The following is a 26,145-nucleotide window of genomic DNA, read 5'->3' on the forward strand; positions in this document are numbered from 1 at the left end:
TAACAGCGCTAACCGCTCCCCCACCGCTCCCCCCCACGCCGCCCCCACAATGACGTCACCGCCACTTCAGCGTCACATTTCGTAGCCCGCGTACGCAGCCTCCGCCGTCAGCGCGCGGGCTCCTTGCCCATTCGGGGGCGCGGGGCGGGGGGGGGTAGCGCGCGCAACGCGATGCGATTGGTCGAGGCGTGCGCGGGGCGGGGGGGTGCGGGGCGGGGGGGGCGCACGCAACGCGACGCGATTGGTCGAGGCGTGCGGGGGGGCGTGTCTATCCGCGCGAGGGTTTTGTAACGCGCGAGGCGGCCGCTTCTCGGCGTTGGTGGCCGAGGCGCAGAGTTAGTGGCGTTGGTTGTGAGGAGATTGACGTGCCGAGGGATTTTATCGGCGACTTTGAGCGTCCACAACCAAAATAAACGACGAGGAGGAGCACTTCGGAGGCGAGATAAAAAGTTGAGGCGGTCGACGCTGACGGAAGAGAAGTGCGAAAGGCGAGTTTGAGTGCTGCGCTAAACTCCGTTGGCTTTGCGTGCCCTAGGCGAGGCCTCTAGTAGGCCCCTGGTTGTGTTGTGGTGTTGACACCCCTTCGTTGCCGACGTTTAGGCGAACGTTCTTATCGCGATAAATGTAAACATGTATTTGTTGCACGTCGGTGTCAAACCTTTGCGAGTCGAAAGGCTGGCGGGGGGGGGGGTGATTTATGTTAAGTTGCGGTAGTTGTGTGCTGTCGCTGATTGGATTATACCGTACGGATATGCGGTTTATAGCGCACGAGTCGTAGTAAGTTATACGGTAATGTTTACCACACGTTTACTTATCAACAACATTATTGGGGTTATTTCAGTTTGAGTATACAACGGTGTTGTGTATAACCACTTTGTATGCGTTGTGTGAAAAATGCACGTAAACCACGTTGTCACGTACGTGTACTGCATTACTACTTCCCGTATTCTATCCTGGATTGTAAAAGGAACTATTCCCCCAGCGTTTTAAAACCCATAGTTCTCAACTCATAGGGAAATTGAGTTTTCAGGTCCATACGGCGTACAGCCGTTTCAATACGGGCAAAAAAATGTGTCTTATTTGTGTTTACTGCCTTGTGATGGGACTCTATAGGATGAACGTTGAGATTGATAAGGGCACGGGGTGACCACTAATGTACGAATTGGTATGTAATTAGGTAGGGCACGGATAGTGTAGTGTATAGCAGTGTATAGTAATGTATAGTGTAGTGTATAGCAGTGTATAGTAATGTATAGTGTGGTGTATAGTAATGTATAGTGTGGTGTATAGTGTAGTGCAATGTGTAGTGTATAGAGGTGTATAGTGTTGTGTATAGGATGAACATATTGTTAGGTGTTTTCGGTAAAGTCACGTGACTTTACCGAAAAAACCTAAGAATATGAATCCTTGCAGTCACGAAAGCTTCAAATATAGGATGAACGTTGAGATTGATAAGGGCACGGGGTGACCAATACGGTCTGAGTTCTGTAATAAGTTACAAGTTGGGCTGGTGCGCCTTACAATCCGGTACGAGATGTGTGTGTTGTGTGTCATGCCTCTATCATCCTGGTCTCGTCGCCTTCGGGAGAAAGTGAGATTTGTGGTTAAAAAAATCACACGCGAAAATGTTGCGTGTTTACTTTCCAACACACCGGTGTGCTGAAGCAGTAACTAATTAGCATGTTTTGTTTACGTGACAAGCCGTACTAGTTAAATGTGGCGGGTGGTGGCGGGTCCAACGACACATTTACGCGATAGAACCCCCAAAACAAACTCGATTTGTGGATGACATTGGTCGCGAAAACCTACGTGCTGTACTGAAACTAGAGTAACAGTGGAATGTAACAATGTTGTTAAACGGCTCGTGCAGCACTGGCCTTGAAATCAAGAAGTCGTCAATTCGGGTTCCCCATTTCGGAAGTTAAAGCAAATGGTGCAATTTCGTGAATCCCCCATCCCACATCCCGCCCAGGATCTGTCCACCCGGCTATGCAAATGGACACACACCGCTCTGCAGATCGTCGGCAGGTGGTGCGTGTGATGAGGGTTAACGTGTGGGTACTTTCAGCGCTTCGAAGACGTGTGGCCAACGTTGAAGAGTAGGCCCTTCTGGAGAGGAAGGGGGGGGGGCTCTCTTAACCCGTGGTACGCGTCCACGACCCCTCTCATCAAGAGTGAAGTGACAGCCGAAGCGAATGCCATAAACGTGCAATCGGTTTGCTGCGTCGGGCGTGTCCATTGCAGGAGGAGGATTGCGTTACGGGGCCATCCATTTAGTAGGTACGCAACAAATCTGTCAATTTGAGCCCCCCCCCTCCCTGTACGCACGCGGACTTTTTATACCCCCCCCCCCACCTGCGTACGTACGATTGACACCTCCACCCCCAATCCTATAGAACGGCCGATATTGAATCCACGCACAAACGATTAATAATATTAACGTGTTTAAGCAAACAGTCCATCGCCGGACAATCAAACTAATTTGAAGGACAATGTAGACAAATTATTATGGAGGCTTCACTGCCCCGCCCCCCCCCCCCGTTTCCTATGCGTACATTGTCAGTAGACCCTCCCCCCATCCCATGCGCACGCGTACGCATTTGGGTTAATCCCCCCTCCATGCGTACGTACTAAATGGATGGCCACTATGATGTTTGACCAACCGTCATATGATCGTGTTGCCGTCTTTAAAAAATCTACTTGCTGTGCTTCCTGCAATGAATGCCACAGAATGCCCCTACTACGCACGTAGTGGGGGAGAGAGAGGGGGGGGGGGTAATGCGTCTAACGGCGTCTCCCGTCTTGTCGTGATCCACCAACCGTTTAAGTTTTTTTTTATTTGCCTCGCTTTGACTGTGGACAAATCACCCCGAATTGCGTCCGATCTCGAGCCATCTCTGACGCTAAGCAGGGTTGAGTGTGGACAGTGCTTGGATGGGCGACTCGCCGAAATTGTTGTGGGGCAACGCAGTCAAATCCGTTGTACTGTACGATGCTACAACGTCTATTCACACCCCCCCCCCCCCCACGAGCATTCCGTACCCGTACTGGCCAGCGTCAATCGTAGTCGAATCGAGCAGTGGATTGACAACAGAAGGCTGAGATTGTGTAATGTTTATCATCATTGGCAGTGTCCCCGCGCAAACTGCGCAGTTTAAAAAGGGAGCCGGGGCTACGACGAGATGGTTAACCCAAAGTGTGACGCTTCACAGGGAATGTCTTGAGCGAGGTGGCTCAGTGGGAGAGAGAGAGAGAGGGCGCTGCTCGCAATGAGAAGGTTGCGAGTTAAAACTCTGGCCGACTTGGCTCATCAACTCTCCAGGGCTGATAAAATGAGTAACGCCAACAGTGGTTGTCCTATGGACACCCCCCTCCCCCCGCCATAGGAATGTGGAATTTCCACCACTGCATCAGGGGCTTTTGACACGAGTTGAGCACCGCCTCGATGCTGCAGTATGTCACGTGACTTTCAGCAAAGCGATGCCTTAATCGAATACAGGTAATCCCCGACTTACGATGGAGATGCGTTACGACGACCCCATCGTAAGTCGAAAATACCGTAAGTCGAAGATGGCCTCGCCTGCCCAGGAGTCTTAAAGAATGGTGATAATTTAGCAAAACAGAACAATTTACAGTACCGTACTGTATAAACTATATACTGTATGTATTTATTAATTACAATACTGTATTGCACAGTAAAATGTAAAGTAAAAAAAACAAGGTAAATTCTTAGCCTACCTATATGAACTGCAATTTCATAGAAAGTATTTTCAGGAAACAATCCTATCTGCTATAAAAACTTTTAACATGCATTGAACGTATCGTATCGTGGTAACCCTAAAATGAAATCGCTAAAGCTACGTATCATACATGCATTGGACGTATCGTAACGTATCATATTGTACTGTACTCACGTAGATTCTGAAACACAAAAACACAGAAAAAAATACACGCGCTAACACCGTGACCACTTAACTCCGTCGACCGCTGGTGAGAGTGAGAGGCATCACCACACAAGGCGGGAGATGCGTTCAGTACATCCCGGCAGCGTCGCAACGTACAGTATCGTACCTCGTACGCTGCTGCGTTTGCCTGCCGCGCGAAATGTAAAATATTTAACAATTTTGTCATATCGCTATCGCCATCGTAAGATCGAAATATCGTAAGTCGGGGACTACCTGTATATAGGATTCAGTTCAAACTCGTTATGTTCGTGCGAGCCTTACGTGTGCGCACGCATACAGAGTTCCCCCCGCTTAAAATGTGCAGCTACCACGTTGACAATGTCGATGGAAAGTTATAATACCAAGTGTTGTGTCTTCCAAATTCACCCTCGTTGAGAAACGCACGCTCCCAACTATGCTCCAACGTCTATGCTCCCTACAGTCATCAGTGTGGTGAAGTATGGTCAAAAATAACTTCACTTGATACAGTAAATTTGGCTGTGACGGTCCCACCTGAAGACGGAGACTTGTGTTGCCTCCGAAACGTCGTGATTTAATTGAGTTATTTTCATTTATTTTACTTTATTAATTTTTACCTACGTGACTTTACCGAAAAAACCTAAGAGTAAAAATAACTCTGACCTGTGTGTGGAAACTCTCGCCCAGCGGGAGCTTGACAAAGGAGCTGTTTGCATGCACAGATATGCCAGGTGACACTATGCATATTTTTGTGCCTACCATCTCCTTAGCATGCTCTAAATAAGGTCTGTTTGTCTGAAACACCGACACGGCCAAACAGTAAAAAAATGTGTCACGTTTACAAAGACAAATAGTTCACTACTTTAGCCCACCTGTGTGTTGAAAAGTGAATCAACATCATTTAAAATTTTGAGTATGACGTTTCGCTGGTAATTACATCCAGCATCATCGGGCAATTTGTCAGAATGGTTCTGTCGTACTAAATTATTTTTTTAAGTTATGTTGATTCACTCTTCAACACACCGGTGGGCTAAAGTAGTGAACTATTTGTCTTTGTAAACATGACACATTTTTTTACTGTTTGGCTGTGTTGGGTGGTGGAGGGTTACGACACATTTATACAAATAACGCGATCTAACCCAAAAAATCTTTATTATGAATAATATTGGGCGCGAAAGCCTACGTGTTAAACTTATTATATCATGTATAACTCTATAATGCAAATGTTGGAGATGGTGGTAACCAATGCTCGGTCTGTATGTTTAATTGCTCTCAAGACAAGCTGCCAACACAACATTGGAACGTTTCACGTTAAACCAGTTTAGGGTCGAGTCCTGGGGCTTTGGGTCCTGTCTTAATCTATTTCCTTGACTGAGAGCATACTTCTTCCATCCAGGTCGAGTCCATATAGCCACAGGATAATTCCCGCTGCAAAGTTGTTATATCATTGTAATTATTGAGATGTATAACTGCATTGATAGAGTATTGATCAGCATATGGTGGATTGAAGTTTGGGTAATCCCCCAAGGCGTTTTAGTCGGTGTGGAAGAGGAGGCTAATATACCCTCTTGAAGGGCTCTCCAGAGCTCCCACTAGTGGAGGCTCTTCCTATGGTGGTAGTGGCATGAGAAATGCATTTCAGGGCTGCACATTTACCTGTGTGTGTGGTATGGACATATTAACTGCATGTGTGCCCTCTGCTATAAGGTGGCTGTGAAGTTTTCGTGACTGCAGGGATCCATATGCTTTGGTTTTTTCGGTAAAGTCACGTAGATATAAAACAATAAATTAACTACACTATGGGAACCTCATTTGCTTGTAAAAATATGATAATTGTTTTTTTACCCTTCTATCTGGCAACAAAACTGACACCTTTTTACAAGGAGTCATGTTTGCATAGACCGCAATACCTGCAGTCATAATACAAACAAAAAAACATAACTCTGACAGTGCACATTATCAGAGTTATGTTTTTTTTTATTATGACTGCAGGTATTGCGGTCTATGCAAACATGACTCCTTGTAAAAAGGTGTCAATTTTGTTGCCAGATAGAAGGGTAAAAAAACAATTAATAAATTAAATTAAATCACGACGTTTCGGGTGCAACACAAGCGTCCGTCATCAGGTGGGACAACCACAGCAAGAAACTTGTATAAGGTGGCTGTTAACGAGGCCGTGACGTTGGTTCACAAGAGTGGGTCACTTGTTTGCCGGCGGTACATTTGTGTGCCCCCTTCTCACTTTCATACGTGCCTCCTCTTCGTGTCGTGAGTTGCATTTCTGCCGAGTCTTGGAGTGGTGACGCAGTCGTTGACTCACAGCAAAATGAACCTGGCTACCCGAGTGTGGTTCCTGGTCACGGCTATCATCAGTGGCGAGTGATATAGCCCGATCCTGACACCCCTGTATGTTTGTAGTTTGCATGTTCTCCCTCCCCATGGTCGTGCGGATTTTTCTCCGGGTCCCCGTTTTTTCCCCCCTCATTTAGAATCAATATACTTTTAGAGTATTTCCCTGCAATACATTGCTACGTGATAAGCCGATTCGTTGCGCTGAAATCGAGCAATACAGCTCGGTGAGCCTTACCTGGTCAAATAAAATTAGTTTTATAGTTTTAATAGTAGTTTATATATAAACGAGTTCTGGCCCCCACCCAACTTCACCAATCTGCATTGACCAATGTGGTGAAGTATGGTCAAAGAACCCCCATGACGGACTGTAAAAAAATATATATATTGCAACTCCTTTACATCTATTTAGTAATAACTCCGCCTTTATTTGTGTCTCCACATAAATTATGTATGGAAAGTTTATACAAACCGCTCGCCGCGCGGCCAGCTGTAGGAAGTCCATCTGATTATCAGCAGAAGGCTGTGTGTGCATCAGCTGATGGGATGTGTCAAAAACTACTTTTTTTTTACTATGACATTTCTCAGCAGTGACGCTTAACGATTACTTTGCTTAATCATTTACGTTACTCGTTTAAAACCAGTGCCTTATCGCACTCGAACACGTGTCCTGTGCTTTGTGTGTCTGTTGAATCTTTAAAGGGCAGGGCTGGAGTTTTCCCCCCATTAAGTAACTGTTGGTGTGGAACCACGTGTTTCTAGATTGCGTTTAGAATGTATAATCCCATCCTCTTCCAGATTATCACGTTTCGATCGCACAGACACGCTGCTGTTGTCAAGGCCGGTGGGTGTTCGTAAAAAAAAAATTTTTGAGCAACTGGCCAAAAAATGGCTTATTTGTACTGCAAAGGGTGGCAGCTGCTAACAATGTGTTTCCTAAAGCTCCTTATTTCTAGATCACAAATATACGTGATAGCAAGGTCAGGGTTGTAGTTCTTTTTCCTAGAATTTTTTCTGTGAATGTAAAGGTGCTGTGAATTTGTTTTATAGTAGAAAACTAGCAGCAAGTTCCCGGCTTTGCCCGGGGGAAACATATAATTCAAAACTTGTCTTCTCTTAAAAACATAACATATACATACACAAAGACTAAGCTATTGTGAAAGCCCGGCATTCCGCTTGTCTGTCCATTTGTCCGTCTACAGTAGTATCTACTGACTATACAGTAGTATCTACCGACTCTACAGTAGTATCTATTGACTCTATAGTAGTATCTACTGACTATACAGTAGTATCTATTGACTGTAGTAGTATCTACTGACTCTATAGTAGTAACTACTGACTATAGTAGTAACTACCGACTCTACAGTAGTATCTACCGACTCTACAGTAGTATCTATTGACTGTAGTAGTATCTACTGACTCTATAGTAGTAACTACCGACTCTACAGTAGTATCTACTGACTATACAGTAGTAACTACTGACTCTACAGTAGTATCTACTGACTCTATAGTAGTATCTATTGACTGTAGTAGTATCTACTGACTCTATAGTAGTAACTACCGACTCTACAGTAGTATCTACTGACTATACAGTAGTAACTACTGACTCTACAGTAGTATCTACCGACTCTACAGTAGTATCTACTGACTATACAGTAGTAACTACTGACTATACAGTAGTATCTACTGACTCTATAGTAGTATCTATTGACTGTAGTAGTATCTACTGACTCTACAGTAGTAACTACCGACTCTACAGTAGTATCTACCGACTCTACAGTAGTATCTACTGACTATACAGTAGTAACTACTGACTCTACAGTAGTATCTACTGACTCTATAGTAGTATCTACTGACTACAGTAGTATCTACTGACTACAGTAGTATCTACTGACTACAGTAGATACTACTGACTATACAGTAGATACTACTGACTATACAGTAGTATCTACTGACTATACAGTAGTATCTACTGACTATACAGTAGTAACTACTGACTCTACAGTAGTATCTACTGACTCTACAGTAGTATCTACTGACTACAGTAGTATCTACTGAGTCTACAGTAGTATCTATTGACTACAGTAGTATCTACTGACTCTACAGTAGTATCTACTGACTCTACAGTAGTATCTACTGACTCTACAGTAGTATCTATTGACTACAGTAGTATCTACTGACTCTACAGTAGTATCTACTGAGTCTACAGTAGTATCTACTGACTCTACAGTAGTATCTACTGAGTCTACAGTAGTATCTACTGACTCTACAGTAGTATCTACTGACACTATAGTAGTATCTACTGACTCTACAGTATTATCTACTGAGTCTACAGTAGTATCTACTGACTCTACAGTAGTATCTACTGACTACAGTAGTATCTACTGAGTCTACAGTAGTATCTACTGACTCTACAGTAGTATCTACTGACTCTACAGTAGTATCTACTGACTCTATAGTAGTATCTATTGACTACAGTAGTATCTACTGACTCTACAGTAGTATCTACTGAGTCTACAGTAGTATCTACTGAGTCTACAGTAGTATCTACTGACTCTACAGTAGTATCTACTGACTCTACAGTAGTATCTACTGACTACAGTAGTATCTACTGACTCTACAGTAGTATCTACTGACTCTACAGTAGTATCTACCGACTCTACAGTAGTATCTACTGACTCTACAGTAGTATCTACCGACTCTACAGTAGTATCTACTGACTCTACAGTAGTATCTACTGACTCTACAGTAGTATCTACTGACTCTACAGTAGTATCTACTGACTCTACAGTAGTATCTACTGACTCTACAGTAGTATCTACTGACTCTACAGTAGTATCTACTGACTCTATAGTAGTATCTACTGACTCTACAGTAGTATCTACTGACTCTACAGTAGTATCTACTTACTGTACAGTAGTATCTACTGACTCTACAGTAGTATCTACTGACTCTACAGTAGTATCTACTGACTCTACAGTAGTATCTACTGACTCTACAGTAGTATCTACTGACTACAGTAGTATATACTGACACTACAGTAGTATCTACTGACTCTACAGTAGTATCTACTGACTCTATAGTAGTATATACTGACACTACAGTAGTATCTACTGACTCTATAGTAGTATATACTGACACTACAGTAGTATCTACTGACTCTATAGTAGTATCTACTGACTCTACAGTAGTATCTACTGACTCTATAGTAGTATCTTCCGACTCTACAGTAGTAACTACCGACTCTACAGTAGTATCTTCCGACTCTACAGTAGTATCTACTGACTCTACAGTAGTATCTACTGACTCTACAGTAGTATCTACTGACTCTACAGTAGTATCTACTGACTCTACAGTAGTATCTACTGACTCTACAGTAGTATCTACTGACTCTACAGTAGTATCTACTGACACTACAGTAGTATCTACTGACTCTACAGTAGTATCTACTGACTCTACAGTAGTATCTACTGACTCTACAGTTGTAACTACTGACTCTACAGTAGTATCTACTGACACTATAGTAGTATCTACTGACTCTACAGTTGTAACTACTGACTCTACAGTAGTATCTACTGACTCTACAGTAGTATCTACTGACTCTACAGTTGTAACTACTGACTCTACAGTAGTAACTACTGACTCTACAGTAGTATCTACTGACTCTACAGTAGTATCTACTGACACTACAGTAGTATCTACTGACTCTATAGTAGTATCTACTGACTCTACAGTAGTATCTACTGACTCTACAGTAGTATCTACTGACTCTACAGTAGTATCTACTGACTCTACAGTTGTAACTACTGACTCTACAGTAGTAACTACTGACTCTACAGTAGTATCTACCAGAGGTGTGGACTCGAGTCATGTGACTTGGACTCGAGTCAGACTCGAGTCATGAATTTGATGACTTGCGACTCGACTTGGACTTGCATAACAATGACTTTGTCCCACCTATGAGATGTGGACTCGAGTCATGTGACTTGGACTCGAGTCAGACTCGAGTCATGCATTTGATGACTTGCGACTCGACTTGGACTTGCATAACAATGACTTTGTCCCACCTCTGGTATCTACTGACTCTACAGTCGTATCTACTCACTATAGTAGTATCCACTGACTCTACAGTAGTATCTACCGACTCTATAGTAGTATCTACTGACTCTATAGTAGTATCTACCAGAGGTGTGGACTCGAGTCATGTGACTTGGACTCGAGTCAGACTCGAGTCATGAATTTGATGACTTGCGACTCGACTTGGACTTGCATAACAATGACTTTGTCCCACCTATGAGATGTGGACTCGAGTCATGTGACTTGGACTCGAGTCAGACTCGAGTCATGAATTTGATGACTTGCGACTCGACTTGGACTTGCATAACAATGACTTTGTCCCACCTCTGGTATCTACCGACACTACAGTAGTATCTACTGACTCTACAGTAGTAACTACTGACTCTACAGTAGTATCTACCGACTCTACATTAGTAACTACCGACTCTACAGTAGTATCTATTGACTGTAGTAGTAACTACTGACTCTACAGTAGTAACTACACACATCACGCTGTTCACGATGTATCTCAGTGTTGTGCTTCTGTGTGGTGTTTTTTTCACCTTTTTTACGGGAAGGAGATCCTCCCGTCGCCGCTCGGCTCGGGGCAACCGCGCATGCGCAGATGCGTGCTATGGCGCCACGATCAGCGTGGTAAAATAATAAATTGTTATGAAGTGTGATTTTATTAGTTTACATTTGACCGAGGGGAAAAACGAATAGCGCGTTTTCGCCGGGGGCTTATTGCGTTGTATGTACTTTGTTGAAACGTAAACCCAACAGTTCGTCAGTTAAACGCGTTGTAAAGCGTGCGCAGACAGAGAAAGAAACAGACAAAACTGTCTTTTATAGGTATGATATCGTTTTGGAAGGTAAAACAAACTAATGTGATATGAAACATCTGCAGAATGTGTAAATCAATATTGAGTGTGTCTATAAAAACAGATGGTAAGTACACCAATCTTTCTGCCCATGTTGAAGTCTTCTCGTGGTAGATACTAATAGCATTTGTCACCCCAAGTTGTACCGACCAACCCACTTGACTCGCGGTGCCACCTATTTTACGTGCTCAATGAAAGTGAATTAATGTGCTGACCTAAGGTTGAGAAGCTGCCCTGGTGTAATGTTACTGAACCATTACACCACCATCTTCTGGCGCGCCATTGGAAACAATGGAGCAAATGTCTTCATTCCACCTGCCTTTTTACACCCAGCTATATGCATTGGTTAATCACAGTGCTGGCAACAAATTGTGCAGTGGAAACCTACACAGACTATCTGCCCATGAATCGTGATGATGATCGAATCACAGTCATTCAATCGGCAGACAGATCTCGTGTGGTGGGGTAAAGTGTGGGTACTCCAGTCGCTTCCGTGATGTCTGACCAGCGTGGAAGAGTAGGCCAAACACACATTCTAGTGGAGGCACTTGTTCCAGCAGTTGCGTGGACAAGAATTGTCAGGGCAGCAACTGTACCTTTACCTAGCCTTAAGTCGGAGCGATGGAGCAGTGATTAGCGAAACTCCGCTATGAACCCAGGTATCTGAGTTACATTCCTAGCCACGGCTAACAGTGGCGAGTGATAGCTAAATGTGTGCTGGTCACCCCCCCCACTTCACCAACCCGCACTGCACTGGCTGGGTGACGTATGGTTGAGGAACTTCTGTGACCGACACGGCGTGCGGCCAGGCATGGATTTGGAAAGTGTCTGTAAGTTGTTGTTGTTCTTAACAACCTTTTACGTGGTTTTTGCATCCAGATAGTCTACATGCTTTTACAGCTTTTGCAATACTGAGGTTGCAAGGTTATTTTTGTTGAACCCTAGTCTCATAACTCAAGAGACTGGGATAGTCTAATTTGCAAAATGTGGTATAGGTCTCCATAAATGGGGGGTGGGGGGGGGCAATGTTTGCCTTGCGTATAATCCCAGTTGTGTAATTTGCAGTGTCATTTTCGAATCTGACAAACGTGGACCCTGACACCGGCACCACGATGGCCTACGCTTGCGAATGACGTCGGGGGATCTTCATCGTCCACCGTCAAGGCGGACGGCGCGTATCGTCACGGTTGTTCCACCCGCCGCAGTATTAACCAGCGCGGCCGCTCGATTCGAACCGTGAAACTGTGCAATAAGCTGCGAACGTGTGACTGCTAGGCCGTGTCAGGTGGTGGCAGAGGGCAGTGGAATATCTGTTACGGCCACGTGCACTGTTGTATCAATTGGCTCCCCCCCCTCCCCCGCCATTGTGATGCGTGTCGTGGTGTGGGCAGTGGTATCGCTGTCAAATGTGTTGGCATTGCAGCTGCACCGGAGTCCCGTGGGCCATATGGGGGACCAAGTACCAGGTTCCTAAAGAGGAGGACGTTCGAGCGATGGCTGGGGCCCCATTTCTTTCCTTGTGTCGGACTTCGACACCACAACATGCAATGCCGCCAGGTGCATTGTGAATCGTCGTCCTAGGTCGTTGAGCCCGACTGGTGCTACCAAAGGGTTTCGTGTGAAATCAAGAGGCTTGTAGGGCCGGACGGACTACAGCTGCCAAACGGTTTGGTGTTAATTAATGTGGGTCAAAGAGTGAGACTACGGACAAAGATGGAGTACATGGTGGCAAATTTCAGTGGAAATAGTGCAGAAGGAGGATTGCAAATTGGAAGTGACCTGTTAATGAAGACGGACGAGTTGTAGTACCTGGGTGTAACGATGTGGTGCTGATGGATCACTAGAAGGAGATGAGAACAAGAAGAAGGGCTGGATGGCTGAAATGGCGAGAGATGACTGGTGTGGTGCACGATAAGAAGGTCCCAGTTTGGTTGAAGGGATTAGTGTCCAAGACGGTGGTGAGGCCGGCGCTGTTGTATGGGGCCGTGTTCTGGGGCACAAGAAAGAGGGAGGACCAAGCTACGTCAGTCACAGAGATGAGGATGTTGTGGTCGATGTTGGGTTTAATAAGGAAGGACAGGGTGAGAAATGAAGAAGTGAGAGAAAGACTCAAGGTGATAGAAAGCACAGAGAAGATGAGAGAGAGAAAAGGCTCTGGTGTGGTTCAGTCATGTGGAGAGACAACAGGGACATGTGGGTCAGAAGGTGCAAGTGGTGCAAGTGGAAGGAAAATTATGAAGAGGAAGGCAGAAGAAGAGATGGGAGGGGGGGGGAGCGATGTGGTGCGATCGGACATGGTGGGCCGAGGATCGGAAAGAGAGATGGCGCAGGACAGGGCAGCATGGAGACGGTTGGCAAGGATAGCGGAGCCCTCGTGAGTGGGACAAACGCGTGGAGGAAGAACAGGAAGAAGAGAGACTACGGCTACCAAAGGGTTCTGTGTGAATTCAAGAGTTTCATCGAGCCAGACTACGCTCCTCAAGGGTTGAGTGATTCAAGTGGCTCGGAGCTAAACTCAGGGCTACCAAAGGGATTTGTGTTAATTCAAGATGTTCATAGAGTGAGACTTCAGGCGACCAAAGGGTTCAGTCATTGGCGTAGCTATCGGTGTGCAGGCAGACTGAGTAACTCCACTGGGACCCACAAGCCCAGGCACTGGGAGGGGCCCGGGCAATGGGTTACGAAGATGGAGGGGACGGAATTTAACAGGGGGGGGGGGGGGTCGCGTTTAATTTCTTGCATCAGGGCCCATGCCATCCACGTTCTACCATCGGGCGTGTGTGTTTTACACACACCACCGCACACGATGCTGCGTGTTGCCTGCAGCTGACTTTTGAAGTCCATTGGTTCGTCTCTACGAGCCCCAGGCCTTTTATGTTGGAGCCCAAGATTATTAATATCTTGGCATTTAACCGTTCACCACCCCCTGCTATTCAGTGCATTTGTACAATCTTGGGCGATTCTTAGCTTTATGGATCTAATTTTTTTTAGTTTGGCTAAGTTTGCATCACCGTTTTTTGACTCGCACAGATTTCCTTACCCCATTTGCCTTGTGTTGGTCTGATGTAACCTAAGGTTCGTAAAAAAACAATACAATTATGAAAAGTATATTTAAGATCACACATTCGGCGTGCTTAAAAACAGCAGCCCGATCCAAAGCTGGATAAGGTTTAGAGCATTATACGTGCAATGCGGCGATCGCATGACATGCATGCCAGGCATGATGGGAGTTGCAGTTTTGTGCTGTTTGTGGCGTGTCGTTGATGCTATTTGTATGCAGCCTGCAAGGTGTATTCTCCTCTTGTGATGGAGCTTCTCTTTCACAATCGCAAAAGTGCCCGCCGCGTCGCTCCCGTACACGCACGTAAACTTGTTGCACAACGAGGGAATGCATATTGCACATCACCACCACCACCGCCATCACCACCCCCACCTATTAGCCACCACTGTGGTAAAAGTGTGCGCGCGCGCGAGTTTACAGGTGGTGATTTGTATACGGGGATGGGTGTGGACTCGTGTGGTCGTTGCAGTGTGCTCTGTGTGTGTGTGTTATGGGTGTGCAATGTGGTGTGTTGTGGGGAGCGGTAGTGTAGACGTTAGCGTGCCGCGCTATGAACCCGGCGACCCGGGTTCGATTCCCGCTCATGGCCAACACCGGTGGCGATTATCTGAACTGGTCCTGGGCCTCCCCTAGGTCGACTCGGCCCCAAATGAGTACCTGGTGCGGTGTGTAAACATCGCCACTGGGGAGACAAAGGCAGTCGGGCGTGGTGCTGGCCACCCACCCCCGCGTGTACCGTTCCAGCCTTCATAGGTGCTACTCGCTAACAGCACTTGCCCCTACAGTCTGTTAAGGCTATGCGGGGGATCTTTGTTTTTGTTGTGATGTGTGCCGTGTATTTCACGCGCTTTGTACGTGATGTGAGGCAACGTAGCGGTTAGCGCACTGCGCTACGGACTCGGCGACCCGAGTTCGATTCCCGCTCTCGGCCAACATCGATGACGATTATCTTAACCGGTCCTGGGCCTCCCCTAGGTCGACTCAGCCTCAAAGTATTACCCGGTGTGGTGTGTAAACATTGCCCACTAGGAAGACAAAGACGGCCGGGTGTGGCGTTGGCCACCCACCCCCTGTGCCTTGTGTTGTACTGCCCTTTCACTAACGGCACTTGCCCTAACATTCTGCTGTGGCTATGGGGGGGAAATCTTTGTTTTGAGTGTTGTTATTGGTTGTGACGGGTGTGGTATGTCTGTGTGTGACGGGTGAGGGATGTGCCGTGCGTGACTACATGCAGCATAGCGACGCTGTGTGCACTGCAGTATTAATAGCAACTGCGGAAATTCCGCTCGCATGAAGACGGGGTTAATTGTGTTGCATAACCAAGCTGCCTTGCTTTCGCTCGCGCGAAAGATCAGCTTCGGCATTGGGGCCGAGCTCGCCCGGAATCTCGCCCATTTTTCCCATCGCCACTGATGCGTAAACGTCGCGCATCGCGTACACGGACGCTAACGAGACATTTGTACGAACGCTCAAACGTGCGCCATGAAGCGTGGAGAAGTGGACGCCTGGCACTGCGTGGAGAGACTGACAGAAATGCGTGGATGAGAGGACGCACGCAGGTCAGAGACCTCGATTGGCTCGGTTGGCTACGTACGGTGCGAAAGAAGTTCCACAAACAGTAGTAGAAGCCCTCTTTAACGATGGCAATTGGTTCCACGAAACCGGTCGTTAAGGGATTTGGTCCTTCAGCGAGTATTGGAAAGACATGTTAAAGGCTTAATTCATTCGGATAGCATCAAACGTTACCCATTTTCGCTCGAAAAACTTACTTAATGATATTTAATCAATGCATGAAGTACTACTTACTGTACCTACAACAGCCCAGTGTTAACAGGGGAATGGTCGGTAAGCGAACACATTGGGCTCTGGAGGCACTACACTACTATACACTACACTACTATACACTACACTACTACACTACACTATACACTGGGCTCTGGAGGCCTGTCATTAAACAATGAATCATTACCAGGGGTGGTCGTTAAAAAGGGTTCTACTCTACACTACACTATACACTACTGTACACCACTACTATACACGACACATTGGGCTCAATGGAGGCCGGTCGTTAAACGATTACGGTAGTCGTCAACAGGGATGGTTGGCAGGAGGGGTTCTACTGTACATATATACGTCTTACTGACTGTTCAGAAAGCGCTAAGTGGGTTTCGGTGAAAACGCGTCGAGAGAAGGAGCCGATGACCGAGAGACCAAGAATAGTGCCGGAGCGGCAGCCAGAGGAGGAGGCCAACCCTGCCGGAGAGGACGTCCGCAATGGAGGTGGAGCGATTAAATCAACTCAATTTAACACGTAGGCGTACGCCGGTTGCTGGGCAGATTATTACATTGATTGTTTCGTGCGGTCAGTGAAGGGACATCGTTTCACTGATTCGTTTCTTAAGTGATGTGGCCACCGCAGAGAAATTTGCGGGCCAGCCACTGCTTTGGAGAGGAGGCTTTTATCCAGCGGTGAATCGATCATGGCGGGTGGTGGCGAACGTGCAGCAATCGTAAACAAAGAAACAATGATCGTGTATTAAAGATGCGTGGAAGCGAGGGAACGTGTTGAGCCTGGCCGGTGTGTTTGATCGCATACTGTTGAGTCCGGTTCCTTTACTTTTTCAAAGGGATCATGTAATTGTGCTTTAATCTTATTCTGTTAGGCGAATGCCACACTGGGATTCGTCTATTTGCCATCTGTTCCTTCTCATTCAACGGGGAGAGACACCAGCTCGGCTGTCGAGTGATAACTGTATCTTTTCATAATTTTTTTTCCCCTTTCCCCCCCCTTTACCAATTAATTCCGGATTACGCTGTGTCGGTCTCACGTCACGAGTCGAAGTTATTCTCTCGGGACCTCTCGCAGAGAGCAGTGCAGAGCATTGTTGGATAATTGTCCCACATACATCTCACATCCCTTCAAGTGCCACGATGGTGAGATGTTAACTCCCTCGCTTCGTACACAGGATGTCGTGGGTTCGATCCAAACGCCTGCTGTATATTTGGAGTTTGCGGTGTTCTCTCCGTGGTCGCGTGGACTTTTCCCTGGGTCCTTCGGTTTTTCCCCTCCACATTTAGAATCGTGCGTTTAGAGTGTTTGGCTGCTGCGAATTTCCACGTTATGATGAGCCACTTCGTTGAGCTATCATTTGTGGCCAGGTCGCTTCTGAAAATGAGCTGTGCAGGTAGGGATCAAAGTTACAAATCACATTCGCCACTGAGAGATAACATTTCTGAGGCATGGAATTCAGCCGCACTGAGCGCAGAACCAAATTTAACGTGATAATTTTGTTGTTGTTTGTGTACATTCATTGAGGAGCGAGCTGAGACCATCATCAGCATGTTACATTTTGAGAACCCGGTTTAATTACTGGATTCAAACCCATGGCCTAAAGCAGTCTTCTACATTGCAAGGCTCGTGGGCCTGCAGGCAGCGCCTAGTGCGGCCCCTGACGCCAGAGGTCGCAATCGGGTACCCGATACCCGTACCCTACCCGATACCCGGCTACCCGTACCCGGCCGGGTACGGGTACCCGTTTGCGACCCTGGTGCGGCTGGGTACGGGTACGGGTAGGCCGTGAGTCACTGGTGAGTAACCGTTTGTCACTCATTTCCCAACGTCTTGTCTCTTCTCACGATTCAAGATCCTAGAATCAACCCACCTGCGCCTGCAACATGGCTTCATCCCAGAGGTCGCAATCGGGTACCCGATAGCCGTACCCTACCCGATACCCGGCCGGGTACGGGTAGCCGGGTATCGGGTAGGGTACGGGTACCCGATTGCGACCCTGGTGCGGCCGGGTATGGGTACGGGTAAGAAATCAAAACCCGTTTGCGACCTCTGCCTGATGCGCGCCCCATCATGCTGTCTCAAACCCAATGGGTTCACATGTGTGGCGGCCCTCGCACTGATGTCTTATCGGTGAAATTGGCCCAAAGCACTAACCTCCAAGCTACCTGGCCACCTCTAAGTATTAACGTATCTTACATGCAGCTTATTGCGGGAGACTGGGTGATTGCCGTAAAACAATGTCGACGATGATTACAGCAACAAAACTACGTTCAGTAATATTCCCATCATTCGATTTCATGTGGGAGATTATTTTATTGCAAAATACGACAAAGGAGCAGCCATCACAATTGCTTGCTTGCTCGCCACTGCCAACAAGAGCTCTAGAAGGGTGTCTGGCTTACCCCTTCGTGCTGGTTCGAGCATCTTGGATGAACAGGTGGCGTGCCCGCACTTTACCCCACCTGCCGATGTACTGCGATGTCGTACCCACTTGCACTGCTGGGTGGACAGAGGCGGAGGTCGGCGGGCACCATTGTTTCAACTGCTGTGCTGGCTGGGTGAGATCTGGAAGCAGTGGCGACCACCAGATTGCGAGTCCCATGCACGACACCCATTTCACCACGGCGGCATCCGGTCGTACAAGAGTAAGCTGCTCGGCTATAATTAGACCTTGGTGTTGCCCCTCGTCGCTGGGTTTTAGTCTTGCTCAGAGATGCACTGCATCTGCGAACACTTGCCTCGTTCTAAGGAAACGGAATAAAGGTCACGCTTTTGAAAGAAGGTTATATCATCAACAAGCGGCCAGTGAAGAAAATAACTAAATAGAGCAGGTGGTTATCTTCTTTTTGCCTCTCCGCAGATTGAGTGACTTTGTGCGTTGGCAATTCTTGCGTTTTTAAAGGTATGCAGTCGATAACGATTGCAGGGCACGTGACCTAAATGCCTATGAGCACACTGTATACATCTTGACGCAGAAGTGTTCAGGATCAAACTCTACTGATGGAATAGGTGTATGGCGCTGGTGCGTGGTTACAACCGCTGCACTTACTACGCTCTTATTTACGTTTCCTGACATAAAGTACCGGACCCACAACAGGATGTTTTCTGTACCCCCCTTTTGGTTTCACTTCTCTCTTCTGCCATAGTTTCTTCCACTTTTCTCCCAGACGAATTTTCCCGTGAACGTCACGATTTCCTGCGTGCCATGTCAGAAGCCCTCTTATCGTAGATGTACATTGAACTAATTCAACTCATTGCTAGGGCCCATTTCTAGCAGCGTAAACATGTCGCAGTTTACCAAGCGTTGTTTTAAGCAGGCCTGACTGCTGATATGACACTGTCAAAAACCGATCTTGAGTTTGCTTCTGTTAAACAAATGCTGCTGAAAAAAATGTACCAGAAGCCTTGTGTAGCTGATCGGATGTTTCAAAAAAAACTTTTACGTAATGAGATGGTTATCGGAAGGAGGTGTTTTGTTGTCTGCTTATTTATTGTGTTAAATCATTGCAGGCCCAGTGTCTTCCTCGCCCATACTTTTAGTATAAACCTCTGCTGCTGCACCGTGAACTTTTAGACTGTTTAAGTTGTAAGAATCGTTTAAACAAATTTCATTGCGGATGTCGTGCACGTTTCTCCACAGAACGGCGCTTGTGAAACAAAATCACAAGTGCCGTTCCTGTGTTCGTGGCGCTCGATGACGAATGGGCCCGTGCCTCCTCAGGATGCCCTGGGACTTGTCGGCGCTGCCTCGGCTGTCCGTTGCGCTCATTGTCATTGTTGGTTCTGGGCTCCACTTGTTTTATCTCTGGCTGTGTCACGGTGTTCTTTTTATCGTCTCTCCTATGTTTCTCTGCCCTGCCCCCCAACGGAGGACGGTAGATGGTGGGCAGGGGGAAGGGGGTAGCTGCCTTGATGTGAATCCAGAATATCAAGGGATGGCGGCCCCTTGCGCTCCGACCTCCGATCCGACCCCGGCCAGCTCCGTTGATGCCGGAATGTCGAGCCGACTCTACGAGCCGCGCCAACGCGCAGCGCGACTTCCGCGGCGCCTCCGTTAGAGTGCGAGCGCAACTCAAGCTCCCCCTCGTCGTCCCCCCACCCCCTGCCTCTCGTCCCCCACCGCAGGATGTAAATAGCGCTGGCGGGGGAGGCAGCAGCGCCATGTACAGCGGCATGCGGGGCGGCGGGACCGGCCAGGGCGTGGGGCCTGGCGGGGTGGGCTCGGTGCTGCCGGCGGTGAGCGGGAAGTCGCTGGGTGGCGGCGGCGGTGGCGGTGGCCGGGGCCACCACCGCACAAGCTTCTTCATCCTGCTCAAGGACCAGGATGTGGACGAGCGGTGCGGGCCCGTGCCCAAGGGCAGCATCTGCTTCACCGCCGACGGGCAGGACATCTGGGATGCGCAGGTGAGGTGCAGCGGAGTGGTGGCGGTGCGCTTTCTTGAGCGGGAGACTGCCGTTGCCGCCTTGGTTTTTGCGCTTAACCATTCCCCGTTCCGATGGCGTACATGTGCGTCATCAGTTTTTCTTCCAGTTCCGTTACGATGACTTAGGTACACGTGCGGCATCGGAGCGGAATCAGAAGAAAAACTAAAATAACTTATTCGGTATCGAGGCTCCCCCAAGGCCATTCGGGCGGGCGTGTGGCACAGTTTGGTGGCAGCTATCATGGGGTGTGGGCTTGTCGCTACAATTTTCTGCGGTGAGTACGATGTCTTTAAAAACGACGGCACTGTGCCTCGCTAAATAAAATTGATGCTTAACCGCTTGCGCGTTCCGAGATTTGGCGGTGAACAGGACACCCACACTGCAACTTATGGAATTTTGGAATGGGAAAGTGTTATAAGGTGAACAGGCTCGCTCTCACTCAGACACAGACCCGCTTGAACACGGGGACAGTCTCCCAGACACTACTAAAATGTGCCGCAGGCCCCAATTTTTATTTGAATCTCGAATTGAAACACGCTAGCGCGGCATCTGCCGCGCTTACATCTCGAGAATCATTCTATGTGAAGCGGAACTGCGCTGCGATGTTTGTGTGCGCGCTGCCTTGGCTGTCTTCCACCCCCCCCCCCTCGTTTCTTGACTCCGTGTAAACATATTTGACGCTGTGTAAGCACGTCTCATTACGCGTTTTTTGCTATGTATTTGTCACTGAACACCCGAGACAACCCTTGTGAACGATATGTTCCATCTCAAGGGAACATCCTGGTGATGGTTTTTAATTTTAAAAAATTGAAACCATCGTACGCGTAAGGTGGAGGGGCGGTGGGGGGGTATGGAGCGGTACCGGCCTCACGACACACCTGTGCAGCGCGCCCCGTTAGCCACTGGTGGATGTGAGTGCGCCAAGAGGGCAGTTATCGGCTGACCGACGTCGCCAGCCTTTCTCCCAATTGCATTGCTCACGGACACTCCACAGTGCCATCGGACAAACGCCCGCACGCATCTCTCTGCCATAAAGAAGGGCCATTGCCCGAAACGTTGCCTATTTTATATATAAGTGTTTAACCTCTTTAGGGCATTGTCTTCGAGCAGGGCGCGCTAACCGCCGCGCCAACGCTCCATCCCCCGCAGCCCAGTTGTACGGGGTGATGCATTCATCGATACCCCACTGATTTCTAGCGGCCCTCTTACTTGCCTCTCAGCAGCTGATTGAATACCGTGAAAGCGACGCCCCCATATCTCACTAACCGAGGAGGAGGAGGGTGTTGAAAGAGATTTAATGCATCTGTTGAGATCGGTGGGAGACGGCGTAGAGGATTTGAAATAAAATGTCGTTTTCTTGCTCACGGTAACTCGACCGTCCTCTCGATGTTTGCGGGGTAAAGCGGATCGCCGTGGGTTTCTACGGAAGAGCGCCTACGCTCCCCCCCGAATAATTAGTTTATCTTTCGCGGTGGCGTCTTAGCTTTACCTGGGGCTCATGCCGTTGTGCCACGGCTTGTAACCGCTGGGCGGCCCACGCACTCTGTGGTTTCCTGGTGCGATCGCACGCCGCGCGGCTAAGGGTATTTTCTGGTACACGCAAACAAAAGCTCGGTGCGTGTGCGGCGGCGGTGTGTATTGGGGTCAGATTGCAAAGTGCACTCCTGGCACGGGTTTTATGCAATCGGATCGGGAGACTTTCAGAGATGTAAATCCGGGCGTTCCTGCGCAGGCTGCACGAGAATAGAGAAATGCGAGGTGGTTTTTTCCCTTTCTGCTCAGTACAGTTTTTTTATACAGTTTGGTCATTTGGCCCCCTTCTCCTAGCTTTTGGTGTTAGTTTATTTTTTTGTGTGAACAAATGAACCTTATGGCGGGACCCCGGGGTCCCGAATAAACGGAAGTCAAAATCGTAATAAATAAATAAAAATTGTCGACTCCGTCCTACCGCGCACATAAACGCCCGCGACCCACCTGGCGCGGATCATTCTGTTGTCATGTCGTCCAAGTGCAGCGGGGACGAATGCCGTCGTCATAAACAAAACTTTGAAACTTTGATTAGCGCATCGTGTAGAGCTCGTCGAGAGGAATAGATTTCCATATCGTTCGCCTTCAACAGACATAAAATGACGTCGCAACGCAGTTTATGCGAGAGCCGGGGGCTTATGGGACCCCGGGGTCCCGCCGTAAGGCTCAAATGCAGAGATGAGCACATGGCCTTGTGCAGGGGGTCGGCAATCCTGCAGCTCTCTTGAAGGACTGCTGCTCCGTGACGTTATTCACCACAGTGCATTGCGGCTCTTGAAATATTTTTTTTTTTACCGAATTCTAAAAAAAAATTTGCCTCCCCTTGTTATTTTGGTTGCCGACCCCTGGCTGAGTGGATCGGTGCTAGATAGAACGAGAGGGGCTCACTCATCAAGAAAGGATGCGAGTTAAATTCCTGGTTGGTGGTTGGTTGTGCCCCGCCGTCCCACCTCTGGGTTGAATACAAGGAGTGGCACTGTGTGGGGGGAAAGTGACTGGCGTTCGTCCGAAGGGTGTACTCGTCCATGCCATTTTTATAATGAGAACTTTCAACCACACCTGCGACTGTAGCTGCAAATCAAACGGTGGAACGCATCAACGGCACTTGTCCACTTAACTCTCGATGTGGGCGGGGGGGTCGGGGGGGGGTTTAAGGTCTTCAATTGGCCTCACCAGAAGCTATCTTGTGGGTACACAACTTGCCTTGGAGGTAACATAATCTTTAAAAAAATGTGTCTGTTGGAACACTTTTGTCCCGATTTGTGACTGGCGGCACAGTTGCTATAACAATTGTACCTCACGGCAGCAAGAAGGACTTGGGTTCAATTCCCGACTTGGGAATACCTTTCTACGTGGAATTCTGAATCGGGATGTTTATTTATCCTGGAGGAATCCGATGCGCTATAAAGCTCTTTTTCACAGATGTCCAGTAGTTTGTATGATTCCCCCCCAACCCCCGTTCTGCCTGGGTTTCCTACTGGCTGCTCCCGGTTTCATCCGATAACTAAATTTGTATTTACTTACAACATAACCGGTATTCGCCAGACGTGCCAATGCTGAAAAATTACCTCTCAGTTGCGATTATACACAGCAGCAGCAGCAACGTACTCCCCGACTGCGACCCTCCTGAATATAATAGTCTTGTGTAAACAAGCGGAAATAAATAAATGAATTGTGCCAATATCTAGAAAAAACACATTCCTGCGGAGGGAGCTGGTAGGAACGTTGGGTTGCTCGGTCAATGGCCAGGGTCAACGGCGGCGTGGTGTATTCCGCAAATATGGCCGACTGTGAGGGCGGGCACAAGCCGGCGTGAGTAGGTTAAACGTTGAGTTTTATAAGGGCACCACGGGGTGACCAGCCCCTCCCCACCCAGCGCCACCCCTCCCACCCCCCACCCAGCCCAACCCTCCCCACCCAGCCCCTCCCCATCCTTCCCTCCCCACCCAGCCCCTCCCCACCCTCTCCTCTCCACCCAGCCCCACCCCTCCCATTTTTGGATGCACGACGGACGGACACAATAATCCCCTGTCGGCTGGTGTAACCAGGAGGTTCCTACCAGTATAATCCATTTGTGACTCTCACAGTGCAGTGGCTACCCTTTGTATCGGAGAACGGGCCACGGAAGTGAATACTGCAGAACTACCTCGGAGTTCCCCTCAAGCGATTGATGGTGTACACAGAACGGGGCAGAACTTGTGGATCCGCTCTGCGACCTAGAGAAATGCTCCTTTCATGACCGCCAATTCTCACAGCTGGAATGTCGCCAAATTGAGGGCAGAAGCTAACGTAACGTGATGTGTTTTTTTGTTGCATCGTCATTGGTGACGTGGGGTGGGGGGGGGCTAACGCCATCAACTCTCCGCCCCTCAGAACCCGGTTTAATTGCAGGCGTTGAGACTGTTTGGATTTTTTTTTGCCGCTATAAACGTCCAAATGATAAGCCACTTTGTTGAGCTCTCCTTTGTGGCTGGGTCCCTTTTGACACGTGGCTCGAAACGCGCTGCGTCAGCATTAACGTAAACCTCAGTGGGCTTGGCCTGGTGGGATGGGGATGCTTTAGTTTTAGTTGTATGTGTTTGGGTGATTTGTCTTGTACTTTGCACTCCTATCGTGTTTGTGTACTGTTGTAACGTTTGTACCCGCCCTTACTGGACATCCGTGAAAAGAGTTTAATAGCTCATCGGATTCCTCCAGTATAAATAACTATTCCGACTCTGGCTCCTACAGTGAGGGAAAAAAGTATTTGATCCCCTACTGATTTTGTACGTTTGCCCACTGACAAATAAATGATCAGTCTATAATTTTAATGGTAGGTTTATTTGAACAGTGAGAGACAGAATAACAACAACAAAATCCTGAAAAACGCATGTCACAAATGTTAAGAATTGATTTGCATTTTAATGAGGGAAATAAGTATTTGACCCCTCTGCAAAACATGACTTAGTACTTGGTGGCAAAACCCTTGTTGGCAATCACAGAGGTCAGGCGTTTCTTGTAGTTGGCCACCAGGTTTGCACACATCTCAGGAGGGATTTTGTCCCACTCCTCTTTGCAGATCTTCGTCGGCTTTCAGTGTCACGGAGAAAATGCCGAACCACACCGCGCGGTACAACTCGCGGAGAGCTTGACCATCTGTTAATTTGTTTTCATCGATGCTGTTCGCAGTTTAGTTTTTCTGGGATGGGTTAAACGAAACGGAAAGCTATCCGCGCCTTTTCCGCAACCGCTTGCCCACTCGCCCGCGCTTCTCTTCGCAACGCCGATGTTGACAAATCACCACTTTTGTTTTCCTGTGTCGGAAAACACCCCGAGGCAAAGCCAGCGAAAGCAATAAATGGCGAGGCTGCGGGTAGAAAGTGCTATCGGAATCGAATGCGTAATAGCCGCGTAGTCGTTAAATATTAATATTTCTTAAAAACATTCATTACGGAGCGGCGAGCAATTGTGCCACTATGTTTTGTTTGCCCCGCCCTGCCCCCCCTCCCCCAATACGATGAGACGTGCGTTTAAAGTGCCAATCCGTTTGTGCTCAGGGACGAACAATGCTTGCTGTGACCTTTGTGGACTACCTGGACACCATCGCCAAAGTGCTTCCAAAGGCATTGAAGTGAGTGTTTGGGTCAGTGAGAGGCTAAGTGAGACGGTGGTTTGAGATTGGGTGGGTGAGTGGATGGTTGAGTGAGTCAGTGGGTGAGTGAGTGGGTGGATGGGCGGGTGGGTTTATGAGAGAGTGTTTTGGTTGATTGGGTGGGTGAGTGATTGAATGAGTGGGTGGTTTGGTGTGTGGCTATATGACCCAGCGGAAGTGACTTCCTGTTGAAATGAGCACGAAAGCCATGCTCAGCTCCTGTTTACAGCCCAGAGTCGGTGAAAAACAGGGGTGTCACGGTGGCGAGATGTTAATTACCTTGTCTGGTATGCAGGAGGTGTCGAGGGTTCGATCTCGACCCCGACACCCGTATATTTGGAGTTTACATGTTCTCCCCGTGGTCACGTGGATTTTTCTCCAGGTCCTCCGGTTTTTCCCTCCACATTTAGAATCAACGTGTGTTTCAAGTATTTGGTTGCTATTACATTTCCACACGATGATCCACTTCATTGAGATATAATTTGTGGCCAGGTCGCATC

At 47.9% G+C, this 26,145-nt stretch overlaps 1 protein-coding gene across 4 annotated transcripts in view; it reads left to right on the forward strand.

Annotated features, from left to right (window-relative positions):
* The first annotated feature begins 276 nt into the window (after positions 1-276).
* Positions 277-26,145, forward strand: part of CYLD (CYLD lysine 63 deubiquitinase) — a 48,012-nt gene continuing 22,143 nt past the window's right edge. Inside the window, exons 1-3 of one of the 4 annotated variants that reach the window (XM_078617673.1) lie at positions 277-488; positions 20,188-20,466; positions 25,551-25,624. In XM_078617673.1, coding sequence (XP_078473799.1) covers positions 20,224-20,466; positions 25,551-25,624 — 317 coding nt within the window. In that variant the 5' untranslated portion in view covers positions 277-488; positions 20,188-20,223. Of the gene's footprint in view, positions 489-18,048; positions 18,621-20,187; positions 20,467-25,550; positions 25,625-26,145 lie in introns of those variants that run through there. The other 3 variants (XM_078617671.1, XM_078617672.1, XM_078617674.1) reach the window with 3 other exon arrangements.

The sequence above is a fragment of the Lampetra planeri genome, chromosome 54, assembly GCF_965212315.1.
Source record: "Lampetra planeri chromosome 54, kcLamPlan1.2.h2, whole genome shotgun sequence".
In the NCBI taxonomy this organism is placed as follows: Eukaryota; Metazoa; Chordata; class Hyperoartia; order Petromyzontiformes; family Petromyzontidae; genus Lampetra; species Lampetra planeri.